This window comes from Anopheles arabiensis, chromosome 3 (assembly GCF_016920715.1).
Source record: "Anopheles arabiensis isolate DONGOLA chromosome 3, AaraD3, whole genome shotgun sequence".
Lineage (NCBI taxonomy): Eukaryota > Metazoa > Arthropoda > Insecta > Diptera > Culicidae > Anopheles > Anopheles arabiensis.
In genome coordinates this window covers 12735481-12762149 of record NC_053518.1, presented here as the reverse complement: position 1 = coordinate 12762149, position 26669 = coordinate 12735481, and the positions used below count along the sequence as shown (strand labels likewise).

Below are 26669 nucleotides of genomic sequence, written 5' to 3'. Positions count from 1 at the left end.
ATGAATAGATAAAAAGAAAAATATAGCTCATCTGGAATATTTTGTATGATGTATAAATCATATAAACGTTCATATGGTTGAATATTTCACCTTCTAGTCTGATTAATATACTATTTGAATAAACCTCTTTGCTTTGAGTCACTAAAATATGTATATATGTAAATCGTATGAAGAAAGTTGATTCAACTATATTAAAGAATTATAACCTTTATTACAAGACCGGACATGGTAGAAAAGCACAAAATAATAACAATTGGCGTAATGATTCTTTGGCTATCAACTCGAACAAGCAGATTCATTAGAAGACAACCGAACGACCATTTTTAAGACTGAAACAAAAATTAACTTCTTTTAAATACTTTTCAGAGAGAGGGGGAGAAAAAATACACAGAACACATTGCATCTTTCTATTGGCTATGATTTTTAAATAATGATTTTTATTTTTCCGTATGATTTGAGATTTGCGGGCTGCGCCGAAACGTGCACCAGTGTTGTATATGTACAGAAGGATAGGACAGTATTTACAGTATCATTTGACTACAATTACCCGAACCCGAACAAATCCCTCACACCAATTCAGACTCGGAAGGCAAGAAAAGTCATCTTTTCCACACACTCTTGCTCGTCTTGCTCTCGTTGCGAAGGGGCTCGGGTGAATCGGGGTAGTGTCGTGTGGGGGGGAACGTAGGAAACAAAACGATCCTGGCGCGAATGACGATTAACATTGGCTACGTGTCGATTAGGTTAGGTCGGTACGGCTATGCGCTATTGAGAAACTAATAATTACAATAAACAACCACTATAAACGAACTCACTAAAACTCAACTGAAGCCTCTCTAGTGTGCACACTAATACTAATACACTTGCCGCGGGATGCGCTCCCCGGACACTATCACGAATTGCGTGTGGTTTCTAGCTTCCCTGTCCGCCGAGATCAACAAAAAAGCTATAAACACACATTCACACACACACACACACACACTCATACACACGCACGTACATGCACCGATACCGGCCGGGGGTGTTCTTTTAGTGTGAAGGAGATCGAGACGAGCCGGGCGAACCGGACCGTGCTGCAGGCGAATGGTGCGGATGGCCGGGCGGGCCGGGTGGTGCAGGCGAACCAGGATGCTGCGGAATCTGGTACGGTGTGAAGCGGGCGAACGATTTCGGCCGCACTTCCGGCGAAACCGACGGTCCCGATGGAGGCGCTGCCGAAGGGGACGAGGAACTGGAACCACCACCACCACCACCATTGCCGGAGTTGGCAGCGGCGGCAGCAGCGGCGGCAGCGGCAGCAGCGGCCGCCGCAACGCCCTGCATGGCCGGTGTGTGTGCCGGCGGCGGCGCTACGTTGGGCAGGAAGCCGGGTGGCAGCTGGGTCGGCCACTGGCTTTGCCACAGTGGCCCAAAGTTCAGTCCGAAGTTGGGCCGCTGGTGGTAGAGCTGCTGCAGCATCAGCTCACTGTAGGCGGCCGAAGGGTTGCCCCACAGATGGAGCTGCTGACGAGCCTTCTCCAGCAGGACGGAAGGGTCGTTCGATTGCATCGAGGGTGGACCACCGGCTCCGCCCAGCTGGGCCATTACCTGGTCGGGGAACAGCCGGAGTGGAGATCGGAGATGCTGCTCTAGTAGGAACGATTCCATTGGATCACTGTTTGAGAAGAGAAAAGGGGAGAAAAAGGAGGAATGCTATTAATATCCGGAAAAACAGGGAGACTCCTCAATGCTCCTCTAGAGCGAGAACTTACCGATCGAAGTCATTCAGCCGGGACGAATCGCGGAAACCCTTGGCGAACGGGTTCGAGTCGATCTTCAGCTTCGTAATGAGCTGGTTCTGGTACGCCGTCACAGCCGTAAAGATCGTCTCGGGAAAGACGAACGTCTTGTGATCGAGCTCCTGCAGCTCGGCCGGGCTGGTTGGTACGGACTGGTTCGGTCCGATGCGCACCAGATGGATGCGGGGCTGGTAGCGATGCATCGAGTTCAGCACGATCTGGCCCGTCTTGTCCATCTCGTTGTTGGTGAGCTTGATCTTCTCGAACGAGATCACCTGCCGCCGCAGCGCATCGGGCCCGAGCGGAGTGTCCGGATGGGAGTAGAGGCGGGCGGGCGGCGGTGGGTCGGCCTTGCCCGCCACCAGCCAGGCGGAGCGGTGGTACGCGTAACGGTAGCGCCGGTTATCGAGCGGAATGATATCGAGCAGTACGGCGTACCGATCGGCCGCCGTCTGATGGCGCATTGGACCGGAGAACGATACGCGTACGGTTGGGAACATGCGTCTAAAGAAAAGGGGAGGAAAACGATAAAAAGGGGGAAATTAAAATAAAGTTTAATGACTACTGCCAATCCTGCCTTTGGCATCAATGTCTGTGATAAAATGTAGAAATGTAATTATTTGTTGCCAATAGCTTACCTTCCCGTCTTGGTGATGATCATTTCCGTGCCGAGCTCGTTGAACTTGTCCCACAGCTCCTTCGTTTCGAGATGGCACTGCACCGGTCGCAGATCGTCCGAATTGCACGAACCAACAATTTTTGGTGCTTTCTGTTTCAGTGGCAAAAATAGAGAAACGACAAACAATCGCAAAGTTAATTCCACGCCCTTGATTCGTGAGTGATCCAACAGCTTTTTCGAGCGACATATTAAGGGTTTCCTTACCTGTGCAATCTCGGGCGATAGGCGATCCTCGTCGGATACGCTGGCCGGTGTGGAAGCAGTCCGCGAATGTGTTTCCCGTGGCTGCTCCGTGCTCTCCTCGGAATCGCTACAATCTTCCACGTTGACGTTGATTTCCTCCTCGGCCGCCTCGGACGAACGTTCCGGGGTGCGTGACCGTGGACCTGTACGTGTTTGTGTGGGTTAGAACAGGAAGGGGGAAAACACGGGTTAGATCGTTGTGATGTATATATTTGGAAGCGATCGAAAACCGATTAGAACGATCGTAACGGCGAGCAAATCGTGTTGGACGATCTCCTGAACTACGACTTTGGGGAATTGAAATAGAATACCGCGTGATTGGGGCGGTGTAATCGGATCGCATCTAGCTTTGGAGTAAAGAGTGGCAGATAGAGCGATATATCTGCCGTTTGGTTTCCTACTTTTATGTGAGCGTGTTTGGATAGGAACCGTAGATAAACATTGACATAATGATACAAGAGCATTAATTTACAGGAAGGTTTTGGAATTTTGATCCTGTGATTGGCACAAATTGGGAGAGGAATATTGCGTTTTTAAATTTATTTGTACATGTGTCATGACAAATTGATTATCATTCGTACAATAAAATGGAATAAGGAGAATAACAACCGTGTTTCGCTGTTTTATACACTCAATGAACCATGTTTTGAATAATTAATAATTCGATAATGTTTGCAATGCTTAAACTCAGGATAATATGTCTGACCATGTTGTGATAATGAGCCTAATCATGTTTTTTACAGATTATTAGCATTTTACATGAAAGTGAATGCAAAAATGTATTTAAAATGAATTTTATAGAACTACAAAGCGATTTACCAAATAATTTTTATTTTCAAATAATCAATGTTCTTATTTGTTTGTTTCTATAGTTTAGATTTGACTTTTGTAAATTCCCGTAATTACATTTTCATAAAAGAAAAAGCTCAAATTGCCTTTAAATATTATGTTCAAACTGTTATCGTTTTTAACTAATTTAAATAATCTTTTATTAGTTCGTTGTTTGATCAACTGATTTTCTTAACAAATAATGAAAAGATGCAAGAGAAATTTTAAATTCTTCTTATGTTGTCTTAGGAAACAGTTGCTTTAGATTCAATTACGATAAAAATGAATCTATAACTTATTTTTTAGTTTAATTGCCCAATTATTGTCCTTCAAAAATGCCTTGCAGTAACAAGCGGGCGTTTATAATTTAAGAACAATTTAAAAATGCTTGAGATTGCTTTGTTTCTTATTTCGCTTCACAACAAATGTAATGATATGCAAATCATTACAACCAAGCGCACCAAAAGCTTTTCTCTGCCACGCGCCCCAACCGCTGACAAAGTACCGACGGCTAGTGCGTATCGATGTATTGTCTTTACAACGGGGCGATAAAACCCACTTGAAAGAACCGAAAGACCATTATTACTTGTTTTCCAAAAGCAACCCAACAAATCGCAGTCATTCCTAATACATTGGGTGTTATTTTTTCCCATTTCTTCAATCCGCAAAAAGGACGCAATAAAACGGTGCTAAGAAGGCAAATAAACTTACGATAATTGCTCTCCTCGAGCCGTGTGTTGGCCGGCGGTGTTGCTGAGCCACTGTTGCCGCCCGGATTGCTACCAACGATGACATTGTTGTTGTTGTTGTTGTTGTTCCCGTTGGCGTTATTGTTTCCTTGTGCCATGATGGCCGCGATCGAGAAGTTGGTCGCACTTTTGACCGCGGTTAGGGCGGCCGCCGCCTGCACCGCCGCCACCATTGCTGCCGCCTGCGAATGCGGATGCTGTGGATGCAGTGGGTGGTGGTGGTGGTGGTGGGGCGGATGAGGCACGGGCTGCTGCAGCAGATGGGGATGGTGGTGGTGCGGGTTGTGATTGTTGCCGTGGGCCGCCTCCAGAAGCATCCTCCTCCAAGATTCGTTCACGGTGAGCTCGTGCCCGTGCCGCGCAGTTTCGAATAGTTTTGCAATATTTGTTTGCCCTTTGCTTTGCCCAACAACAATGATTATCAAACTCAGGTAGAAACACTAGCAGGAGTCGGTAGCTTCTTTTAAAATGAATCACTTTACACTTTTTCTTCCTATCATGAGCACAGCGTTTTTGATTTTTCACAACTCACCAAAGCACTGCAGGTTTTTCTTTATTCAACACAAGCAAAACTTAAAGCTCTTATAGAGAGAGCTTTGTGTTCGTTTTTCACTTTACATGTGCATAGCTTCGTTCTTGAACCGTTCAAGTTGATCCCTTGCCTTAAGACTGTTTTCGTTTTTCGCGTTCCGATACGTTCGACCGTTTTCCAAGACTGTGACTTCCGAATTGACTCCGTTCCGTCTCCGACCGACGTTAGTGCAACACACAGGAAAATGCAACTACACACTCTCTTGCACACAGACGCTCACAAACACACGCAAACAGCGCAAGACGTAGCAAGGAAAGGAAACGGAGCTGGGCAGAAACACACGAAACCCACCGCTCGAGAGGACTGCGCGTACTGAACGGACTGACAACTAGTTTGGAACTAAATTTCATTCATCATCGCCGAACCATTCCAACCGTTGGCTGCTTTGGGTCGAGCAACAACTACACATACACACACACACACACAGACAAGCAGCAACACAAGTACACTGCGACAGAAGGGGAAACACACCGTACGAAGCACAAGGGAAAAATAGGGTGCGAAAGAAAAGACCCAAAAGCCAAGCCCTTACACTGCACACGGAAAACCGGTTTGGTCGATGGCAGATAGCTCCGCCCACTGAGCGCGCTTGCTTGCCGTTGCAATAGCGCCATAGTGAGCGATGGATGCGAAGGCTCTCACGTGTTGCGCTCACTGTTGATTTTGAGCTGGCTTTCTTTCTCCTCTCACGGTGGATGAGTGTTTCTTTGCAAGGGTGGTAGCGCTTCAAACCAGTTTTCCTTCCTTTTTTCACTTGCGCTACTCTGACTTCCTTTCGCTTTGCGTGAGCTGTGGCACTCCAAAGAAAGGAAGAGGAAACGAGATGGATTTTCGGAGAAACAACATCTCAGCAAACACACACACACACGCACTCACACACTCCCAACAGAAGACAATTTGTGAAAGGACCTTCGCACGCAATGCTGTGGGTTGCTTAAAAAGCAATTTATTTCTCATCCTGTCTCGCGCGCCCCCCCCGCGTTTCTCCACGTTTTTCTCGAGCTCGTTTTGGATGTCATTTTGTCGCCCTTTCACCACTGGCCGGTTCCAGTTTGGCGGAGAGATGGACGGGGGTTCTGCAGAGTGCCACATGTGGCGGGGTCGCGAAAGGACTCATTTTCTTCATTAGTTTAACTCGTCAGCTCCGGGTGCGGTGCGGGGCAGTCGACCGGGATGGTAGTGAACGTTATTCACATTTTGAAGTCGTTTGCAGCAGCTTGTCGTTGGTTTTTTTTTTTGGCGAGTTAGTGTTGGTTTGGATGTTTGTTTTATTGCTGATCCGTTTGAAAGCCTGGAGCATTTATAAGGTTTATTTTTCTATTCGCAACCAGCAACTCCGGGAGTTTCCTCTTCACAAGTCTCTGTTCTAGTGCTTGATGTTTTGTATGAAATTTGCACCAAAAACACTCAAAAAATCCTTTTTTTATGCATAAGTCCTTAAAATTGTCCTTCATTTGGCAATTCGTCTAGAAAACAGCATCTCCAACTGGACACCCTCCTCAGGTGTACTGTCTCCAGCAGCGCTGAATCTTACGTCGTTTTCTCCTCGGTAAAACCTTGAATCTTGGTTCAATAAAACAAAAACACCGTAAACGGCCGAAAGGCATTTGTTTGGCAACAATTTTCAGCAGGAATCTCGAAAGGATGAACTGACACCCCTCAGGGAGAGAGAGTGAAAGAGTGAGCAAGAGAAGAGAAAAGAAGAACAGCACAGTGAGACGCCAGAGACGACGGTGCGGAACGAATGTGTCGGTGTTTTCCCAAAACGCCGACCGAAAAACACCAAAACACTGCTGATAAGGCAAATATTTACCACACTGTGGTGGCGTGACACCATTCCGATACATTACAATGGTACCCGAACAGCTTTTTTGGGCCGTTTTTATTCTTTTCCGTATCGTGCTGTCTCGTTTCGATCGATATAGTGTTGTGATGGTGTGATAAACCAATTTGGAGAACACGGACAATGGGATCGAATGTTGATTTAATATTAATATTTGTACACGAAAACGCCCTCGGGGCGAGCGCGCCAGACCGGGTCCGGCTGATGAGTGAGTAATGACTTTATCCAAGGAAAAGCTTAACTTGGCCCCAGCAGCAAGGGCGCTAAAAGTTGAATTCCTGCCGTGAGCCACTACTCTCAGAGACAAACGAGTTTCTGCCGTTCGTTCACATCCAATGCGCACAGGAAGCCTGATTGAATATCATCAACACGTCGTCCCTTCGTGCGCAAGAGTAATTCAGTGTGCAAGGACCTTCCATCGGCTTTAGATTCAGTAATTATCCGCTCACAAAGGTTTGCCTGTTCCGGCACTCACACACTCGTCCATTTAGTTAGCAGCAGGGTTGACGTGGCAGCTACCGGGCTCGCACGGCCAATGGGTGTGAGAAAAATAATGTGCCAAGATGTACCGCACGCACCGCTTTGTTGGTGGTTGCAAAAAAAAAAAAAAACAAGTTGCCAAACAAGTTGCTTGCAACACCACACCAACACCAAATTGCAACTATCGACTTCACACCGGTTACTTAGTAAGGTTGCAGTGGATGGCGATGACGATGCAGGTGATGCACAAGCAGCAAAAAAAAAACCCGTTGTCCCCGTAATTGACTTACTCAATCATGGCGGGAAGAAATTTTTCTAATAAATTACTTATCATTTGCTGCGGAGAGGTACGGATGCTTACCGTTTGAGGCGGACAGCGACACGGCCTCTGTTCGTGACAGGCTGTCATTTGATGTTTAATTAGATTTAAAAATAAACACTTTAGAGCGTAATTTATCTAGTCAGTTGTGACATTTGCCGTCCCAGGTGCACTAATCAGTAATTTCTTCAATGAATAATCAATAACTTTAGTAATGATTACATTTCATACGCAACAATACAGCCTTTAACTGGTGCGTTAGCTGCCAATCAAGTAAAAAATGTGCTATTGTAGAGCATCTAATATGCTCTCTTGAAAAAAGTCAAATATGACACGGTCTATCGTTTCAGTCATTTATAACAGCAACAGTGCTGCAACCAGTATCAGCTCAAGAAGATTTCTTTCATCCGTTGCTTTGTTGGCGTTTTGTTCTGAATCACATAATCAGTTGTGAGTCAATTAGACAGCAAACTATACAATCAGCAAACCAATTTCAGCTTGCTGGTTTTGCTTGACACTATTCCGTGTGATTGTTCGTAGGCAATTTAAACTATATGTTTACATCTTTGGAAATTAAATGTCTAAAGCAGTTTTAGTTGCAGCTTGCTACATCATTTTGAAACCCCACTCAGTTAGATAGATAACCAAGTGTAATTTGGCTAAAGCAAGACAATTTAGTTCAATTCAGAACATCAAAGTAAGAAAACAAATGAAAATTCAGATTTGTAGATCTCACTGTAGATTGGTACCTAATTAGGCACGTATCGCTAAATATTAAGCTGACGTAGGTATAGAAACATACTAGGATATTTGACTAGATGTATTACTCTCTATATACTTTTCCTATCTCGGGGCAAATCTGCCTCTAGATCATGTACTTAACTCATACTTAGGACTCTAGAACGACTCGTACATAATATTTGAATCGAGGAAGCAAAAACTGCATAACTATTGTGGTGCAAATCGGAATACGAATGTGGTTTCAGGTCGTTTTAATATAATATTTAAAATCTTTCCTTTTTCAATTTTTTTAAATCTTTAGCTACATCCCAAATAGCCAGAATTGCTTAAACAGCTCATTTTGGCACGCTAAAGATCGCTGCTCTAATTCGCCTTTTGCAGTAGATAAACAGCATCAAAGTTTCAGGCGGTCCTTCTAAATAGCGCCTAAGCAGCTTCCTTAAGCTACGGTGCCGGGGATTATTTTTCTTTGTGTTTTATTTTCAAGCAAGCGTCATCGATGAAATAAACAACAGGATTTGTTTTGTGTGTGTACATGTGTATATTTTTAAATCCTTAATATTCATAAATTACACGAAACGTATCACAATTTACTGTACAATCACTTCCTTCAAAATCCCTTCTTCAAAGAACTAATCTAACTTGTACAGCAGCAATGAGATGATTGGCGGCGTCTGTCTTTGACACTTTGACAAGACCCACCTTGTACCGATGTCATGCATTAAAAAGCTATGAAGTTCCACCAAGTTCGGTACACGTTCTTAACAAACCTTAAAGTTCCATCATGAACCCTACACATAGTGTTAATCAACCGCAAAGTTCCAAAGAGTACCATGTGCCTGTTAAAAAGCTCCATAGTTCCGCAAAGTACCGTCTATCTCTTAATCAGCCACAAAGTACGACATCGGAACGATTTTACGTTAAACAGCCCTAAATCAGCTATAAAGTACGAGCTGACTATTTGGGATATTCTTTCGGCTTCAACCCCTAAATGTCCAACCACATTCTTGTTATTTGGGCTAGACCAAAAAAGCAGTTATTCCTTTTTTAAAGTGTTGTCTTAGATGGTTGTTGTGTAATGTTTAAGCTTATAAGCATTAGCTTAAAACTAAATAGAAAGAACCATTTTTTTTAGTTTCACTTATTCTGATATTCAGTAGTTGATATGTAATATGTCGAGAGCGTTAAATTTTAGCCTACTTACTTATATTGAGACCGAGCTTTAAATTTACAAAGGCATTACCATGAGCTTTTTCGATGCATAAAACCTGAAACACTAATTGAAAAACAATGTATGCTAGAAACAGGCGCTCTAACTAAAAAATAAGCGAACAATTCGAATTTGCACGTTATTTTTGTACCTTTTACCCTTCTAATATCATTGCACATGCACAAAACGTCATCTCAGTTGACAGGCTTGTTTCCAACAATAGCTAACATGAGAAATAATTAATACCATTTGTCACACTTTTTATAGTTTTACCCAAGGCTTCCAAATGAACAATCTAAGGGAAACATAAAACAATACTTAAATTACAAAACTGCTGAGCAATGGTAAACAATATTGAGCAGCAATTAGTCGAATCCAATTCATTCATATTTATTTTACCATTTCCAAACAACTATTAAAACGAAACACATCTATAGATCATAATCTTAAGATAAGTCGAGTATAAACATGGCATTAATTTACCCATCCTTAAAAACACCTTTTGCAGAAACAGCCAAAACTGGGACACTCATACGGAATTGGTCATCGGAAAGAAAGAAAAAAAAACTTAATTGTTAGGGTAATAACAGTGATCTTCCTATGAGAAAACTATCCCCGAAACCAAATGGGAAAGAAATCGATTGGCCCAACGATCGGAAAATGGGAGGTGACGGTGAAAAAACTACAAAACAAAAAAAGGGAAATCCTAGAGCAAACGAAAGCTTCGCTCCGATCTTGATCTCGGTAATCTTCGATCTCGGAAATTATTGGCTTCTGGTGCGAAGGTGCGGGAATCCGAGAGGCATCAAACTGAACGTGCAACAAACACCGTTCCGAGCGGCAAGTGTGTTAGGGCCTAATTTCTTTTTAATAATCTCGCTGCCCAATCTCGCTGCCCGGAGTGTTTTGCGATACCGATCGATTGAGGAAAATTATAAACGGATCAAATCTAATCGAACCACGGGCAAGTGAGTTGCGAAAAGGGCCTGGATTGGTTTGCGTTCGTGCCGTGCGTTTGGCTTCTGGGTCAGTGTTGCAGTCAGAGCTTGATGGTTGAGGCAAGCGAAAAGATTCTGCACCCGGAAGGATCTGCGCTGCTCCAGGCGGACGGAGGGGCGGTTAATTTCACACGATCATAAATCGATGCCGGTGTGCTGCTTTGGCTTCAAACCGTTGGTCCCGATGAATGAACGGCTCTGGGTCCACGCGCATCCCAGTGTCTTAGCGAATGGAATATTTGGGGAAACCGGTGTGAAACCTGTCAGTAGGGATGCACTTTTCATCAAAAACCCATCCCGCACTGGTTGACCCGTTGGGTTGGAGGGAAGACGAAGCCGTACGGCGATCACGCGTACGGTGAAGATACGTAGATCAGGAAGGGAAGCGAGGAGGGCATTCGCTGCCCTGTAATTAGCGAGCCGCCGATCGATCGGTTCGATGAAGCGCTGCCTTTTTTGCCGTCCACTTGCAAGACGCTTACCAAAGATCGCTCCTTTAGCGTTCTCACCTTTTACCCTCGCAGCCTGTTGGACTTTGTTTCGGTACGCTTGTCCGTTCCTCTCTGTTATGTTTCCCTACTGCTGCTGATGCTTTGGGCACTCTTCGGAAGCAACCGAAAATACCCAAAGGAACGAAAGTTTTGGTCGCCCATTCCGTTCTCGCCGGATCGTTATGTTCTTGCGCCGCCCGTATGGAAAGGGTACGGGCCTGTGTCGGCAGATTAGAGATCGACGAAAATCAAAAGCGGGGAGGATATTTTCACACCTCCTCACACAGGGCGGCGGCGAGAAGCAAATTAATGTCTTCCAGCGCGCTGCCTGACATAATGAAAAGCGCTGATCGGCGGTGAGTTTTTGTGGTGGTTTTGCAAATTTCTTACCACGGGCTGATCGCGAGAAGCAAGCGGTGGGCAGTGAAGATAAGGTGCAAAAAATAGGGGTCTGTTGTGGATCATCTCTTTGGATTGTGTGTTGCTTTCTTCAATATTTACCAGATCATCACAGGGAATAGTGGAATAGTTTCTCTGGAAACATAATATTGGCATTGTATTACACTTTAAACTCAGTAAGTTCAATCAAGAAGCCAAGCAATAGCTAAAATTACTGCGAAGAACTCGCCAGCAGCAAATGACATCACCTTTACGCCACATCTCTCACACCATTGTTCTCGTCCCAGCGACACCAGAATTGATCGTTGATGACCGCGATGAGGCGCAAGCTCGTCGAGGCGCTGCCACGATTAAATCCGCAGCAACAGCACCAGCACCATCCCCAGCAGCAACAGCAGCAGCAGCAGCAAAACACCATTTATCACCCAGACGACGCAGTGACGGGGGAACGTCTGCAGGTCCGTCGTCTTGAGCGTCGGCAGCGTCTTGCGTGGCGTGGATGCCAACGATACGAGTCCAACTAGAGATAAGGACCGCACCTTGGACAAAGCGGACAGACGGACGATCGCTATCCTGCCAGCGACAACACGGCACGGCACACGGGAATGGAACGGAACGGACTGTGAGCTTATCTGGGAAACATTTGTTTACAACCGCATTGACAACGATTACGGCTACCGGTTTCGCTCAAGAAAGCCCGCCAAACGGTGGGAACGGTACAGCGCCAGCGGAGTGGAGTGAAGTGGACACATTCGTCTCTTGCGAACCGACCCGTTGATCAAAGCCAACATTAATCTTGCGGGCCCGTTCCTGGATTGCTTGCCCCTAGCTCGCGTTTTGCCGAGTCACCGCACGATCGGTGCCGGTGCTGGTCAACTCGTTGGTGGTGGTGGTGCTCCGATGCGACTCCGAGGGTTGAAAACCTTCTTCTACGCTCGTTTGCACCACCAGCAGACCATTAATATTGGGGCGCGAATTGAGCAATGGGTTTGGTTAGGTCGATGGTGAATAGAACCATAAAGTGCATACGATCGTTTTGGCGGATGCGTTTGCGGGAAAGGTGCATTTCAGGTGACACGTTGCAAACTTAGTTCGGTGCTCCATTGACACACTTGCCTTACCTGCTTGAAAATGAATAGCTAATGAGTATGAAATATGGCTTGAAACGCAGAAATAGAATCATCTGAATGAAGCTGCATACATTTTGAGTGTTGTAATTTCAAGCTTAAAGTTACAAAAAATTGTTGGTGTATTTGATGCGTTTTAATTATGTTTATTGCTGACTTCATCAACATAATTTAAACGAATTTAATATTCAATGGAACTAAAAAAATCATTAAAAACTAAGATCTAGATAAAAACTCTGATACTTTTATTTAATAATCCTTGTTCTTAATGATTTGCTTTGCGATAAAATTGAAAGTTTGATGTTCGATGAAGAAGATTTAACTGCTCTTCAAATCAATTATTGACACACCTTGTGGTCTAAATGACGCTTATTCAGATTTGCACCATGCAAGCGGATTTAATGACATAAATAATAGAGAATAGATTCTTAATAATATGAATTTAAAACATGAAAATAATATAAGTACATTTTAACAATCTTAGTTATTTCATATAAAATTTGTATGGTTTTTGATAGTTCTGACATCCTATTTTCGTCATTTGTACCTTTATGAACTATTTGGTCTATTGTACAAGAGAACAAGAAGGTAATGAAGACATCAAGTAGATATTTATAGGTTACTAGTTCAACGAGCAAGACAGATTTCGGTAACCGTTCGCTCTGTTTCATTAAAATTCCTAAGAAGAACGACTTTCTTATATTATTTGCTACCTTTTTCACACGATAGTATACAACGAGGCAATAACGATCAATAAATTTCTGTACGCATGTACAGCGATGTTTTCAACATTAAAAAAAATTAAAAGCACATAATTTAATTTGTGCTCGTCTCTTATCGGCCCTTGGTCATCAATGTCTTTTATGTCCCTTCTGAACTTCTCCTTTAAACTCATCCTTCAAACGCATTGACTTCTTCCTATTTACATCACCGAACGTCATCCCGTGACGAATGCGTAGTTCACATGTCGATTAGCTTCGGTTCGCGATGCTTCGCGCTTGGACTCCGGGTTCCTGCCAGGCCAAATGTCCTTACCACCGGGCCTAACCCCACCCACCGACATCAAAGCAAAGTGCACCGCCACCGCCAAAGGGCTACCAGGTTGGGCAGAGGCTGCCCAGTTGCTGCCCCGTGCTGAAAGATGCAATGGCCCGGTGCACCCCGGGTGCGCGAGCGTGTACACTCGAATGCACATAATTAACGCATAATTTGAATAAATTGTGAACATAAAAATGTCGATCCTTGATTACCCTTCATTACACGCTATAAAATCGAGCGCCTTATCGCGGTGCGCAAATCGCTCCAAATCGGAACGTCGATGCGCAATGCGCTTTCGTGTCGTTGTTGGGAGTCGCTCCCTCATTGGAGTGGAGCTGGTGAGTTGAGGTCGTTCGTGCCGTGCTGCCGTTTCTTATTAAAATCAGCCCATCGGCAGCATTAGGCCCTTATCGGAGGGCCGTTTTTCCGCTTGCACATTAAAAAACACACACCTTTTTGATGTTATTTGCTGCACCGTGGTGTTGCTTCTCCTGATGCACGTCTTCACCCCACCACGGACAGGAAGAAGTTTTGCATGAAAGAGTGGAGTTACTTTTTTTGAATGGAAAGGAATCACCCTACCGAGTTGAAGGTGAGTGCTAGTGAATTTTAATTGTGTTCTCATTAATGCGTTGCTTTAGAGCAGGATGTGTTGCCGTATCGATACCATGCACCTTTCTTAATACATTTAATTACGTGGTTTTGTCCTTCCTTCGGATGGGATGATAAATGTATGGTATTCACTCGGTTAAGCCCGAGCTGATTTGAAATGTATCCGATACTTCTCATACATCTCAGTGAGCCCAAGCATTGGCTTCACACCTTCAGAGTTTGGTCCCTCAAAAAGCATAGATCAACCAGCTCGGAATGGATCCACGCGGAGTGGACGATGAAAGGCCGAGATAATGTTGGAACAAAGGTGCAGAAAGGAGCAAAAGAAGCGCCTTCGATAGAAAAACGATTAGCCTGCGCCAAGAAACCAAGGGATCTGCACCGAGGCCTGTGAGCTTTCTGCCCTCGCCGGTCGCTCGCGATGTCCTCGGAGGATGGGACGGTCCTCTCCACGGCAGACCCCGGGAATGGGGTAATGTAATTAAGTTAACATCTCAACATATCATAAATCATCGCTCGCTGCCGCGTCCCACCGACAGACTGACATCAACGTACGGGGAGCGAGCAAGCGAGGAGGGGGGTTTGCCCCGCTTGCTTGCCCCGAGTCTGAGCGCCCAGTGCAATGTCGGCGCGGGTTTTTTGAATTAGCGTTTGAAAAGCGGAGGACAGGTTAAATTAACACCATCCGCGTGATGGGCGCCAGCGTTCGGTTTCTTTCGGGCTAAATCTGTCCCACTACGGCTACGGTTCATCTTCCCGTGCTCCCACCTTCCCGCGTGTGTGTGCCTTCCTTTTAGCGTGAAAGGGCTGCCTGGCCGGTGCGGCAAATCGCCCAGCTCATGTAGTGAGACATGAGCAAAGGCTTTCTGCACGTTGTACGGCGGGGAAGCTGTATGGGGACGAGCGCGCATGCTTTAAGACGTCGTAGTTCACGCCACAATCATTAGGAAGCGTGGTTTTGACCTGTATTTTTTCTCGACTTTCCTGGACGATTTTTTTCCTCTCTCGCTATCGTTTGTGGATGCGTAATCGTCTTGAATATAAAGAGAAATATATTCTCTTTATATTGGTGGAATATAAAGAGAAGTGTTAGAAGGAACAGGAAACCACGGTAACGAGCAAGTAATTGAGCGCCATCTGTTATGGTTTTGGGCTGAATGGGGAAGATTTATCGGTGAATTTGAAGCGGCAAAAAGTATTTTCAATTTCTTGAGTTTCTCTGACGCACTCATAAGGATATCTTTTAAATAAACTTGACGGGTGTCTAATATCGTTATACTTCATTCCTAAATGTACATTAGTTTCTAGGTGTACACTCAAATATCCTTCTCATTTGGCTGTTGTGTCATCAACTGTGTCCATGTTGTGTCATCAACTGTGGCGAGAATTTCGTGCTTTTTGGATGGATTTTCTTAGAGATAAAGATATTCTTTTCATTCCAAATTTTCCAAAGCAACCCTATAAATTCCTTACAATGCAAAATTCAAAACATCAAATGAATCTGATGTATCCATGTGCTGTTCAAGAACTAGAAATGTATTACTATTTATGAGCTACGAATTATATTTGAGTACAAACTGTTTTAGTATCCTATTTCAAATATAAAAAGGGAAACATTTGGCATGAATGCTCTTACATTCTTTGAATTTAAATGCAGGTCAAGCTCGATGAATGTAACTATTTGACTCTATGAAAATGAATTTAAATGTCAAAGTTTCCGATCAATACCAATGCACAAATTACGTGCAACAACCTGCTACAGTATTTACTAGGTGTCGAACCGTTCGCCAAAAATGGCCCGTACGCTACACTTTTTAATTGAAAGTAAATAAAACCATAATTGATCAGATTGCAATTCCCAGCCCATGGGGCCAGTATCGTGTTCTCATTAACAATTTAATTGAAAATGTAAAATTGAAATCAACGTTCAATTCCCCCGGGACGGAGGTCAGCGGGCGACTGAAAAGGGCGTGCGGCACCGAATTCTTTTTCGCCTTTTTGTGCGACACTGCATATGGCTGCATTTTGTCCTTTCATTTCGTAGGCCTATTTTAAATGCCCATCGTTTGGAGGCTTTTTTTGTTGTTGGTTCGCTATCCGATTTCGATCGCTAATGATATTGGCGTTTGTAGGCTGCAGTGCCACTGCATTTAAAGTAACAGCGAAGTTCAAACACGGCCAAGCCAACAGACTGATCAAGCGAGCGGGTAGCACCAATTGGGAACAACAGTGAACTTCTGAGTCACTTCACACCGGTGCACACCATCCGGTGAATCCACGGCAAAAAGTGAGCCTCGGGTAATGATGGTTTTATAATTATTTTCGCTACCATCTTTTTGACGCTTAAAAGGCTCGACGTCGATACTTCCCCAAAGGTTGGGCTGGGTTTGCGAGTAGTGGGTAGTTGAATTTCACTTCCCAACTCGTGACTGTTCCCGGTACGACAGTTATCAGATGCTAGGGACGATAATTCACCCCCAACGAAATTGGACGTGGATCGTGGGTGCAGAAATTCGCGGCCTTCGTGGCAGGTTGCCAGTGCTGGTTGCGTTTTCGCCAGTGTGCATCGGCGATAGTGCAGCGGCAAATGGGAGATGGCATTTTAATGAGTTTCATTATTATTCCCGGTGGTTACCTTTTCACAGTCTATTTTACCGTCTGTGGATACAGAAGGAATGGTACCGTATTGTAAATGGCCTTGTTATGGATTTATACAAATCGATGAATTATGCACAGGCCAAACATGAATATGGATTTTTTTTTGCTGAATAGGAAAAAAATACTGAGTGAAACTGTTTTACACTATTTTAAATCACAAAACAATTTGAGACTACGAGCTGTTGTAACTGCTACACACACCAATAGGCATTTAAGTTAGTGTACACGTTGAATATTTTTTAAATTAATATTTCCATGAAAAAAAAAACAATCAGTCAAATCTACAAATTTGAGTTTGAGTTTGAGAAACCTGCAGCTTCGTAAAGCGTTGCGGAGGGACAGGTGAACACGGTCGTCGAAAAGCAACAATGAAAATTGAAAAACTTTTGATGGTTCTTGACCAACCCCTTTTCTCAAGAGAACAATACAAAAAAAAAGTTATTTGGCGATCGATGAAACAGCATGAAATGCGATCGCGGCCTGTTGTTGGTATCCTTTCCCGCGGGACGGTTGTAAAGAGATGCCGACAAGCACGCGCAGACGGTGGTGCAGGTGCAGTTTTTGATGTTTTGTTTTTCGTTCTAACGCTGCGTTCATTAGTGGTCGTATCTTTGAGGCTGTAATGTTTCTAATTTGAAGCTTAATTTTGATAGAAAAAGGGGCATGAGCTTAACAATTCTAGCACTTTAGCTGATATAAGAGCGTGAAGATGAATAAATAAATAAATAAAAACATTAAAATCAATTACCGTATCACTCAATGGTACAAATAGCCTGAAGTTGGTGAGATCTTATTAGAATTTAGCTTAGAAATTCTTGATTAAATTGATTAGCTTATTAAATACGTATGAATAAGACTTGAATCAAAGTGTTTGCGTTATCGAGCTAATAATCTTATCAGTTTCATTTGATGCTTTCTGAATTTATGTGCAAAAAATACTCCCTCTTGCTTGAAGTAACGCACCAGTAACATTCCATATTGTGCCCATCTCCTTTTTCCGCGAAAGATTTTCCCGCAAAATGAATAGATAAAAAGCACGTGTGTTTGATTGTTGTTGCTGTTTTTTTTTTGCAGAATAAATTTTCAATCACACAAATTACTGACACATCCAAGCGAACGTGCGACTGCATATCACCACGTCAAAGGATACCGACAGGCTTTGTCGGCCTGTGGGCCACGCCCTTATCAAAGCCCGGTAAAGGATTCCCGAAACCGGTTCCGTTTAAAAAGCTGCTTTCAGGCACCTTGTTTTCGCGCGGCTGAACAACAAAAAAAGAAGCATTTCTTTCTCTTTCTTCTTACCTTTACCTCTAAAATGCTGCAACTGCAACAAGTGGGAGAAAAAGGAGAATGATTTCGCTAGAAGTAAAGCTACCTTGCTTCTTCTGCAACACCACGACCCGGTACCATATTTCTTCGATCGACACCTCCAAGACACTCGGCCGAAAGGGCCAAAACCTGGACCTAGCGAACGTGGAAGATGGGAGGCATTGATTAATTTGCAATTTTTCTCTCTTTTTCGTGGTACGGTTTGCGGCCAGATCATCTCCCAGCGCAGCGCACCCGAAATAAAGGGGTGGCTGCTGGCGATCGGGCGCTGGCGAGAAAAGCTGAACAAAAGGAAGCGACGAACTCTTTCATTCGACGGTGATCGGTGGAGAGGGGGCAGGAGAGAGGCAAAAAAAAAACAAGATCAACAACGGAGAAAAAAGCTCACGATCACGGGCGTTCACCTCTTTGCGCGCGGCTCGCGCGCCTTTGTACAGGTCGGTCGGCGGCAAGAGAACAAAGAGAAAACACATCCCGATCGCGTCGCAGAACCTCAACCAATGATTGGCTAATGATATCGAACGGATCATTATTTATGCCTTTTGTTGCGCAAGCCTCGCGCACATGCACGCACATGTACACAATACACAGGCTCGGTACGGCTGGGCGCTCGCGCGATCGCTCCCTGCGCGCGATCGTCCTTGCGTCTCTGCTGGCGCGTTTTCTCACGCGTTCTCACAACTTCACACATAATCGGTGCGGACGGTGCTGGTTGATGGGAGCAGCACAGGGGGGGAAAGGAGGACGCAGGGCAAATCTGTACCGTTTTTCCAACGCCCAAACGCCCCGATACACGACCACTGACAACCGCGGTGCCCCGTGCGAGCGGGTGTAATGTTTCGGAATCGAAGCATAATTAATAGTTTTAGGCTCTCCGATTAGGGCAAAACGGTTGCGCCCCATGCGTATGCGTTTCTGGTGCGGATGGACCGAAGCGAAGGCAGGGCGCTAAGGGGAGGGCCAACAGGGAGAAAAGAAAACAAAAACACAGCCTATTAGCGGGCTTGATTATAGGCCGGCGTTTGTGGTTTTGCCTTAACACCTTACCGAAATAAGGGAGGATAAATCGGGCCTTCCTTGTAGGAACCGCTCGAGCCTGCCTTGTGGCTTCGATGTTTGTGTCCTGATGCACTTTCCGATCGAAACGACAGAGAGAAAGAGAGGGCGAGAATTAAGGTGGAGAGGGTTGGGGTTTCAAACCCGATCAATAAAGGATCAACGATTTTCTAAACCAGTGTTCTTTATTCTACACCAGGGGAATCCTTCTGTTCTTCTCGGGCAACACATTTGACTGCGGTTTGGTGCGTCGGTCTCGTTTCTCGAGTGACAACAGTTGCAGGTTAGCTGCAGCGTCCCAAGATCGAACCGTTCCCATGGTTGCTAAGGATTGTGAAAGGTGGTAATGCTACCACAAAACCGCACAAAGGTAGAACGACGGCTTTCCAACGCCTCGAGCTAATAATGATGATAATTTTCCCGTCTCACCGGAAGCGGATGCATAATGAGGCGTTCAGTTAAGCTGGTGCAAAGAGAGATAAAATGTGTAAGACTTTTGTTCCATATTTTGTGAAATAATGGTACAATCGTGTTTTGACATGCACACTGTAGCTGTGAGCAAACAATCACAAACCAAAGAGTGTTTTGCATATCATTTATCTTATGTAAGTTGTTTTATTTTATAATCTCTTGATAGGCATTCAAAATATTGCTTCTCCATGCATTCCTAATCTTCAATAAAGTAGCTAGTTGTGATGAGTTTGATCGGAATTGTTAAGCTGTTTTATTTGCATTTCTTATTAAACTGCGTTATTCTTATTGTATTGGTCAACGGCTATACTGTGCTTGGTTTTTCTATGATTATAAGATACTGGTCTGATTTTTGTGTAAATTATCTCTAACTGAAGGTATGCCACTAAATGATAAAAATGAACTCGAGTTAGTTCATATTAAACATGGCCTTACAAAAGGAATTGACAACTGTTGAAAGATATTTTAGCAAGTTTGAATGGATGCACAACAAAACGAGTAGATTGTTCACTGATCGAGCCGGAAAATTTACGCATGTCGTACAAATATGGTTTAAGCAAAAGCATATATTCCCCAAATGTTTGAATAGATGATGATCTAAAAAAAATCAAATTCTGAAATTAAATTGCGAGTTAAAGTGCGAAAAAGTTTATCGACTCCAACCAGTTGGTGCGAGTTCGGGTCGGGTATTGCACCTATTTTGACCCGACCCGACCCGAATTCACTGCACCAACGGGTCGGCATCGCAGATGCTTACTCGCATCTACTGATATTTCGGGACGCTTATGTATACTTGCACCTACCGGAATCGTTACACCTACTGAACCCGTACGACTTCGGGTCGCTTATGGATTGATCCGGCCCGGTAGGTTGGAATTGACCCGCTCATGACTAATACAAGTGCTTAAGCGCTCTCTGTTAAGAGATATAGGACTGATGTTTTCTGTGTTCTTCATTTAAGATAAGTTCTACAGAAATCATTAAACTTCGGGCATAATGCTTGCCAAAATGTCTGCTCTCACTTCAAATTTACTTTGGATACCAATAGATACCAATTACATCCAATATGCAAAAACTCTCATTAGGTTTTGGGCGATTGAAAAACCCCAATCTTCTCGGGAAAATACCGAATTTACAGGGTAAATACCCTGGATTTTTTTTCCCGAATTTGAAAATATCAAATTTGGTACATCCCTGCTTGCGAGCGAAGAGTTATCAGACTCCTTTTATATGTTCAACAAGGTTTAGAGCACTTCAAAACAGAGAAGACATAATCCAAAAATAATTATCAATTTTTAAGAACCTAAAATACTCAACTAACTATTTCCTTCCAAAGTCCCTGATGTCCGCCATAGGGCTGAAAGTGTTAATGCAGTCTGTTTTTGACTGTTGAATTGCCAGCTCTGTCCATGGTAGAGCTCAGAACAAATGCAAATCGAACCATGTGCCAAGATCAGGGCACAGAAATTCGTCCGTTGTCCTAACGTTTCATGAAAGTAGAAACATTCATCATGTTTAGTGATCAAAAGATACAAAAAATAGGTGGGTTTTGTATTCTAGCCAGCTTTGATATAATGAAGTTTGACACTGGGTGGTTAAAATCATGTGAACAGTCTACATAAAACCACACACCGAACTGGACGAGCTGTTTTTAGTCGGAAAAAAATTAAACAAACACCGATTTTTCGCAGATTAGCTTAACAACGACAACGCAGATTAGCTTAACAAGCATGTCAACACTGATAGAGTGAAATTTCAGCTTTTTGGCTAGAAATAGAAAATAGTGATAATTAGCCTTTTTACAGACTTTAAATATCATAGTCCATTTTGATGCATAATTTCATAATACCAATAATTTTTGCTAAATTATTACCGTGTAAAATATAGATGAAAAGGGCAGCTAGTAGTTCGACTATGAAAAAGATGTAGTTGTAACATTAAACTACTTTGTTACGCAATAAACAACTCCCAACATGAACTTCATCCAGCCCTCGCACTGTTTCTCTCTGTACCATTTAGCGCCTCGATCAGCCAGAACGAACGTTTAGCAAATAAATGACCTATGGTTAACAATCGATAAACGCATTCGGCAGTGCTCCCCTTGTTGCAAACGAATCACTCATTGCTTCCATGCCCATTCTATGTTTGCAATACTTCCCTCCTCTGTTTGAAAAAACAAAGCGAAAAAAAGAAAACAAATACGTATATATTACTTATTCCCATCATATGTTCTTCCATCGGGGTGAAGCTTGTTCGCATTATCATCCACGTTCGCGAAAAGTGTGCGCTTCACCAGCACAGCAGCAGCTGTGACTAATGATGATTGAAATCATTTTACTGAATTTGTTTGCGTTGTTTGTTGTGAGCCCCGGCACTGCCGATCCACCAATATGCTGCCGGGCTAGGGCGCGCTCGGTCGCGTATGTGTGTACTTGCTTTGCACTAATATTTCACTAGCCGAGTATGTTTCCTGCTCCACCTTTGCTAGCCCCCCCCCCCTCCCGCATACAAACTGTCCCATTCGAACGGTCGTCGGTACGTCCATTTTGAAACACACTCCTACTAATGTGAGCCGAAATCGACTCGAAACGACACTTTTCTCCGGGGCGCAATGGAACGGAGTAGCGATGGAGTAGCGGCCGGCAGTCGGCGCTGTACCAAGTGCCGGTGGTAAAATTTATTGTCACATAAATGCAATCGGAAAGGAATATGAAAAACAATAAATAAAACGATGTGCCAGGGTTAAAATATTCAAATCCATCCATCTTTCACGTTGCCGCCCGGGCTGGAAAATCGCAGCTGCTTTATGCGGGCGTTTATCTTTCGTTGATTCAATTTGAGACACAACTTTTCGTGCATGCCCCGTACATCGAGGAAGCTGGCGAAGGGGTTGCCGGAGCAGAACGATTGATTGAGGGAGTGTTGTTTTTTCTTTCATTTCGAACGGAAAGAAGCAACCAGCCTGGAGGACACACTGTGGGAGCGTTTTGAGGGTGCTTTTCATCATTTCTGCCCGTACCCGCAAATCGTATTCCAATTGCCGGAACGGTCCCGCGGAATCCCGATACAATCGATCGACATTTGGAGGACCGAGGACGGATGAGGTCGAACAAATGAGAGTCATTATTTTCCGACAACAACATTTTCGACAGGCTTGGGGTGGGATTTATTTCTCGCCACTTCCAGTTCAAATGCCCGTGGCAATGCGAATGCACAAATGCTCTGCGATGGAGAAGTCATAATAGCGAGACAGGCCTGTGCCATTACAGGATGAAAGGGTAGAATCGGTCGAAAGAATTACAGTGACGCAAACTCGAGGCTTTGAGCGATCACATTGAAAATGAGGCATGCGAAGAATTTTGCTATAATGATTAGAAGCATGCTGACGAAAAGGAAACTAACGGTTCAGTCAAAGGAGAGCATGGCTGTTTGAAGATGTCAATTTACACATGTAAGCGTTAATGGAGACGCCTGGCTAGCGTTTTGCAATAGGATTAATGAGAATCGGAACATCAGGTTTTTTGAAAACTCTTTATTATCATAAGTAAATCAAGTAATAGTTTGTAAATTTGCTTGATAAAAATACGTGGCAAAATAGTTTTGAATAAATACAAAATATGTTGCAAGTTGCATAACAACGTTCAAATAAATTGTCTATTGAGTTTGGCTTTCAAACCATCCATTTCCTCGATTGTATTTACCATTCTGCAATCTGTTGTTCACTGTTGGCTCAAAGTGGCTTGTTCCAGTAATATCCAAAACGACACTAATCCTTCCCAGAATTTTCCACTTTTTACCCGTCATTCCGGAAACGCACTGCCACAGAGAGATGAAACGTTCGTTACGTTCGTAACGACCACGGCTAACAAATGATTATTGGTTTTACTTAACGATTTGGTGATAAAATGTCGAATAAATTGCCGAATGTCTGCCAACTTCGCCAGACCGGTCACGACGCAGAACAATGCGGTGCGTTCCGTTTGGGTCATTTCAGTGGACTTCAAGCCGCACGTACTCGCTTTTTTTATGAAGCCAACCACACTGTACGAGACGATGTACCTGCTGCTTATGCAAACGGTGGCTCTCAAACGGTGCAGGCCGTTCCGTACGTACACAGAACAGCAAGAAGAGGAGTTCGCTCGAATCCGCTGACGGACGGAACGATTATCATGGCCAGCGGTGTCAGTGCCAACGATATGGTGTGAAGAAGTTCGTTTTGCGACTAATGATCATCGCTTTCCTCGAGCGCACACGCACATATCGTTCGTTTTCGGCGAGGGTTTCGATGCTGAATGCTTGGCCGTTGTTGCATCCGATGCAGTTTTTTGGGTTGCAATGTATTGTTTGAATAAATCTTTCGAATCTACGAGAGGAAGCGTAGGCATAGCGGCGTAGTACGTGCTCAGTGTTTTGTAATTGTTTTGCGTGCAGTTGCTAGCCGATGTGTAAAACTCGCTAGAGAATAATAAACAATATCCCAGTGTGTTTTTGGGGGAAAATTTATAATGACACAGTTTAGTGTAAGAGCTGCTTAATGGATTATTTTCCATTATGTTGTTTATAGAAGCACTAAACCGTATCAGATAATTGTATTAATTCGTGTATTTGAAAATTCAAAGTCAATAAACAGATAAACATTATTTAATAAATCAACATATTGGATTGGATGAATCAATGGATCAACATACTTGATCAATGGATCGATGGAAATATTTTCATTCAAATTTCATGCAATTTTTTCCTGAAAAAACGGATTTGAATTGAATTGATTGAATTTATTGGATGAGTATAAATTAAATTGAAAAATGATCATTGACTTTCCTAAACATATGCTGTTATTTAAGTTTCAACCATAAGCTAATTTTTAAATAAAAATAAATACTACTTGGCTTATGCCTGAGTTAGCCTAACTCAGTTATGTCATCACAACAAAACAAGTCACCAAAACGTTTGAATATGTATAAAACACATAAAAAAGAATCAACTAATGGAACAAACACAGCGAGGCTTATACAAAAGGAATGTTTATTTAGCATCTTGTCTCCCTTATTTTGCTACCCTGGTCAATCTGCCATACCCACAACCAGTTTTTATTTATTAGATTGTTTACAATTCATGCGTCACATGTATACACAATCCATGAGGAACCATTTATGATAGGTAGGTATTCCCTCAGATCTAAGAACAGGTTTTAGCACGTATCACACAGAATGTCTCATCCAGAACTTCAACCGCTTGTGCTGTTGTATCAGTTCTTTAGCAGTCCCTTGGCCGCGAAGGTTGCAATGATGTGGCGCTCTGTGCTTATGTTTAGCTTAGTTTGTTTCATGTTCGGTAGTGGCAATGGTCTTGGCGGAAAACGACTAATGTGCTACTTTTCAAGTGATTCCCCAAAAACAAAGGGCTACGGACGGTACACGGCGAACGAGATCCCATTGGAGTTGTGCAGTGATGTGATCTATCGTGGCATTACGTTTCCTGAATGGCGGAGAGGATCATATTTCTTTGATGTGCGTGCGACCCCACGTGTACTGGAATCTTTCTAAATGATGTCTTAATGAGCGTTGTATTTACTTCCAGAACGCAGAAATACAACAGCTAGGTGGGTTTATGTACACCGTCAAAGCGAGATCGGCAGCAGTGCGTAGTTATGTTACGGTGCTGGAAAGAGGCAAAGAAGCACTGTCCTACTCGATCATGGCTGAAATACCCGAACGGCGGCGTGCCTTTGTAAAGGCCATTCTGGAGCTGCTGGAGCAGTACGGGTTGAGTGGAGTCGAGATTGCTTGGGAGTGGCCCGGAACAATGGTTAAATTTGGAGGCATCACCAGCGATCGTGAGTCACTGATATCGCTGCTGACGGACGTACGAGCGGGTCTGAAGAGTAGGAACAAGGAGCTGCTCTTCTTTGGTGCTGTATATCCGAAAGTACTGAGGGAATCCTACCGCGTCACCAGCATCTGTCAGCTGGTAGACTACGTGACGCTGTTCACCTTTGATATGCGACCCCACACAAACAATGTGGCCGATGTGCATGCCCCGATGCGCAATAGGTCTTTTGAGACGGAATCAAACCGCGCGAGAACGAATGTGGTAAGGATGAGGCACGGCTGTTAGTTAGTTGTCTGAGCTAAATTTTGTTCAAATGAACAAACACAGGTTGATGGTGTCGAGACGTGGATCGATTTTGGATGTCCACCGAAAAAGCTGATCCTAGGAATTGGACTGTTTGGGCAGGCGTACACCCTAGCCAATCCGGCATCATACAACGTAGGTGCTCCAACCGTTGGGCCAGGTGCGGAAGGACAATATTACTACGAAGGCTACTATCCTTATTATGAGGTAAGGACATATTTTTAACAATATTTTAAACATCCAAAATGTACTCAAACTCACCTAGAAACAACCATCTCTTTCTTCACAGTTATGTCTACTTATCCGAAGCGGTTGGAGCTTATTCTATGATCCAATAGGACAGATGCCATTTGCCGTTCGTGGTAATCAGTGGATGAGCTACGAAGATACGACTTCCATTGGAGTGAAAATGAACTTCGTGCAGGAAAAGCGACTTGGAGGAGTGATACTACAGTACGTGGATTACGATGACTTCTGGGGCTTCTGTGGCACGAGGAATTCTCTCACCACCTTCATCTATCAACGTTTACAGCAGATTCCTTCCGACATTGGATTTGCGATCGAGTGGAATAAGAAGTAAAGCTCGAACTGGTATAAAAATATTCCAGTAAATTATGCACAACAATAAGTCATTGAATCTTGTATACCCAATAGCGATAAGATTGTCTATAACGATGCTTAAACTATATCTTTTGTATTCTTGTGTTTAAAATCACACAAAATCTACCTCTATTTCTCATGCTTATCCCAAGGTGATATATTCAAGAAAACAAAATCATTCACCCTGCTCCGAAAAGGCAACGGCATATTTAGCACTGCCATAAAGATGGGATTTATTTTTCGCATCGCTTTGTTCGTCTGTGCACACAACGTTGATCATCAACCATCAGGCT

The 26669-nt window shown here is 43.7% G+C and overlaps 2 protein-coding genes across 2 annotated transcripts; one reads left to right on the top strand and one right to left on the bottom strand.

Moving 5' to 3' along the window:
- Positions 1–404: 404 nt before the first annotated feature.
- LOC120902912 (T-box protein H15-like) lies at positions 405–5261 on the bottom strand. Its single transcript, XM_040311993.1, has 5 exons — positions 4240–5261; positions 2662–2843; positions 2417–2547; positions 1752–2282; positions 405–1654 (listed from the first exon to the last, which is right to left on the bottom strand). The coding sequence occupies exons 1-5, from the start codon at positions 4592–4594 to the stop codon at positions 1030–1032; spliced, it is 1824 nt and encodes a 607-aa protein (XP_040167927.1). The 5' UTR covers positions 4595–5261; the 3' UTR covers positions 405–1029.
- Positions 5262–24912: 19651 nt separating this feature from the next.
- LOC120902914 (endochitinase-like) lies at positions 24913–26444 on the top strand. The gene is made up of 4 exons (XM_040311996.1): positions 24913–25151; positions 25222–25734; positions 25801–25983; positions 26066–26444. The coding sequence occupies exons 1-4, from the start codon at positions 24927–24929 to the stop codon at positions 26354–26356; spliced, it is 1212 nt and encodes a 403-aa protein (XP_040167930.1). The 5' UTR covers positions 24913–24926; the 3' UTR covers positions 26357–26444.
- The last annotated feature ends 225 nt before the right edge of the window (positions 26445–26669 follow it).

Excerpts from the sequence above, each read along its gene's own strand:
- LOC120902912 (XM_040311993.1), bottom strand. The coding sequence starts at position 4,594 with ATGCTTCTGGAGGCGGCCCACGGCAACAATCACAACCCGCACCACCAC. Across the intron at positions 2,548-2,661 it reads TATCGCCCGAGATTGCACAG|AAAGCACCAAAAATTGTTGG; the intron begins GTAAGGAAACCC and ends CCACTGAAACAG. Across the intron at positions 1,655-1,751 it reads CGGCTGAATGACTTCGATCG|TGATCCAATGGAATCGTTCC; the intron begins GTAAGTTCTCGC and ends CTTCTCAAACAG.
- LOC120902914 (XM_040311996.1), top strand. The coding sequence starts at position 24,927 with ATGATGTGGCGCTCTGTGCTTATGTTTAGCTTAGTTTGTTTCATGTTC. Across the intron at positions 25,735-25,800 it reads ACCGCGCGAGAACGAATGTG|GTTGATGGTGTCGAGACGTG; the intron begins GTAAGGATGAGG and ends GAACAAACACAG. Across the intron at positions 25,984-26,065 it reads GCTACTATCCTTATTATGAG|TTATGTCTACTTATCCGAAG; the intron begins GTAAGGACATAT and ends CTTTCTTCACAG.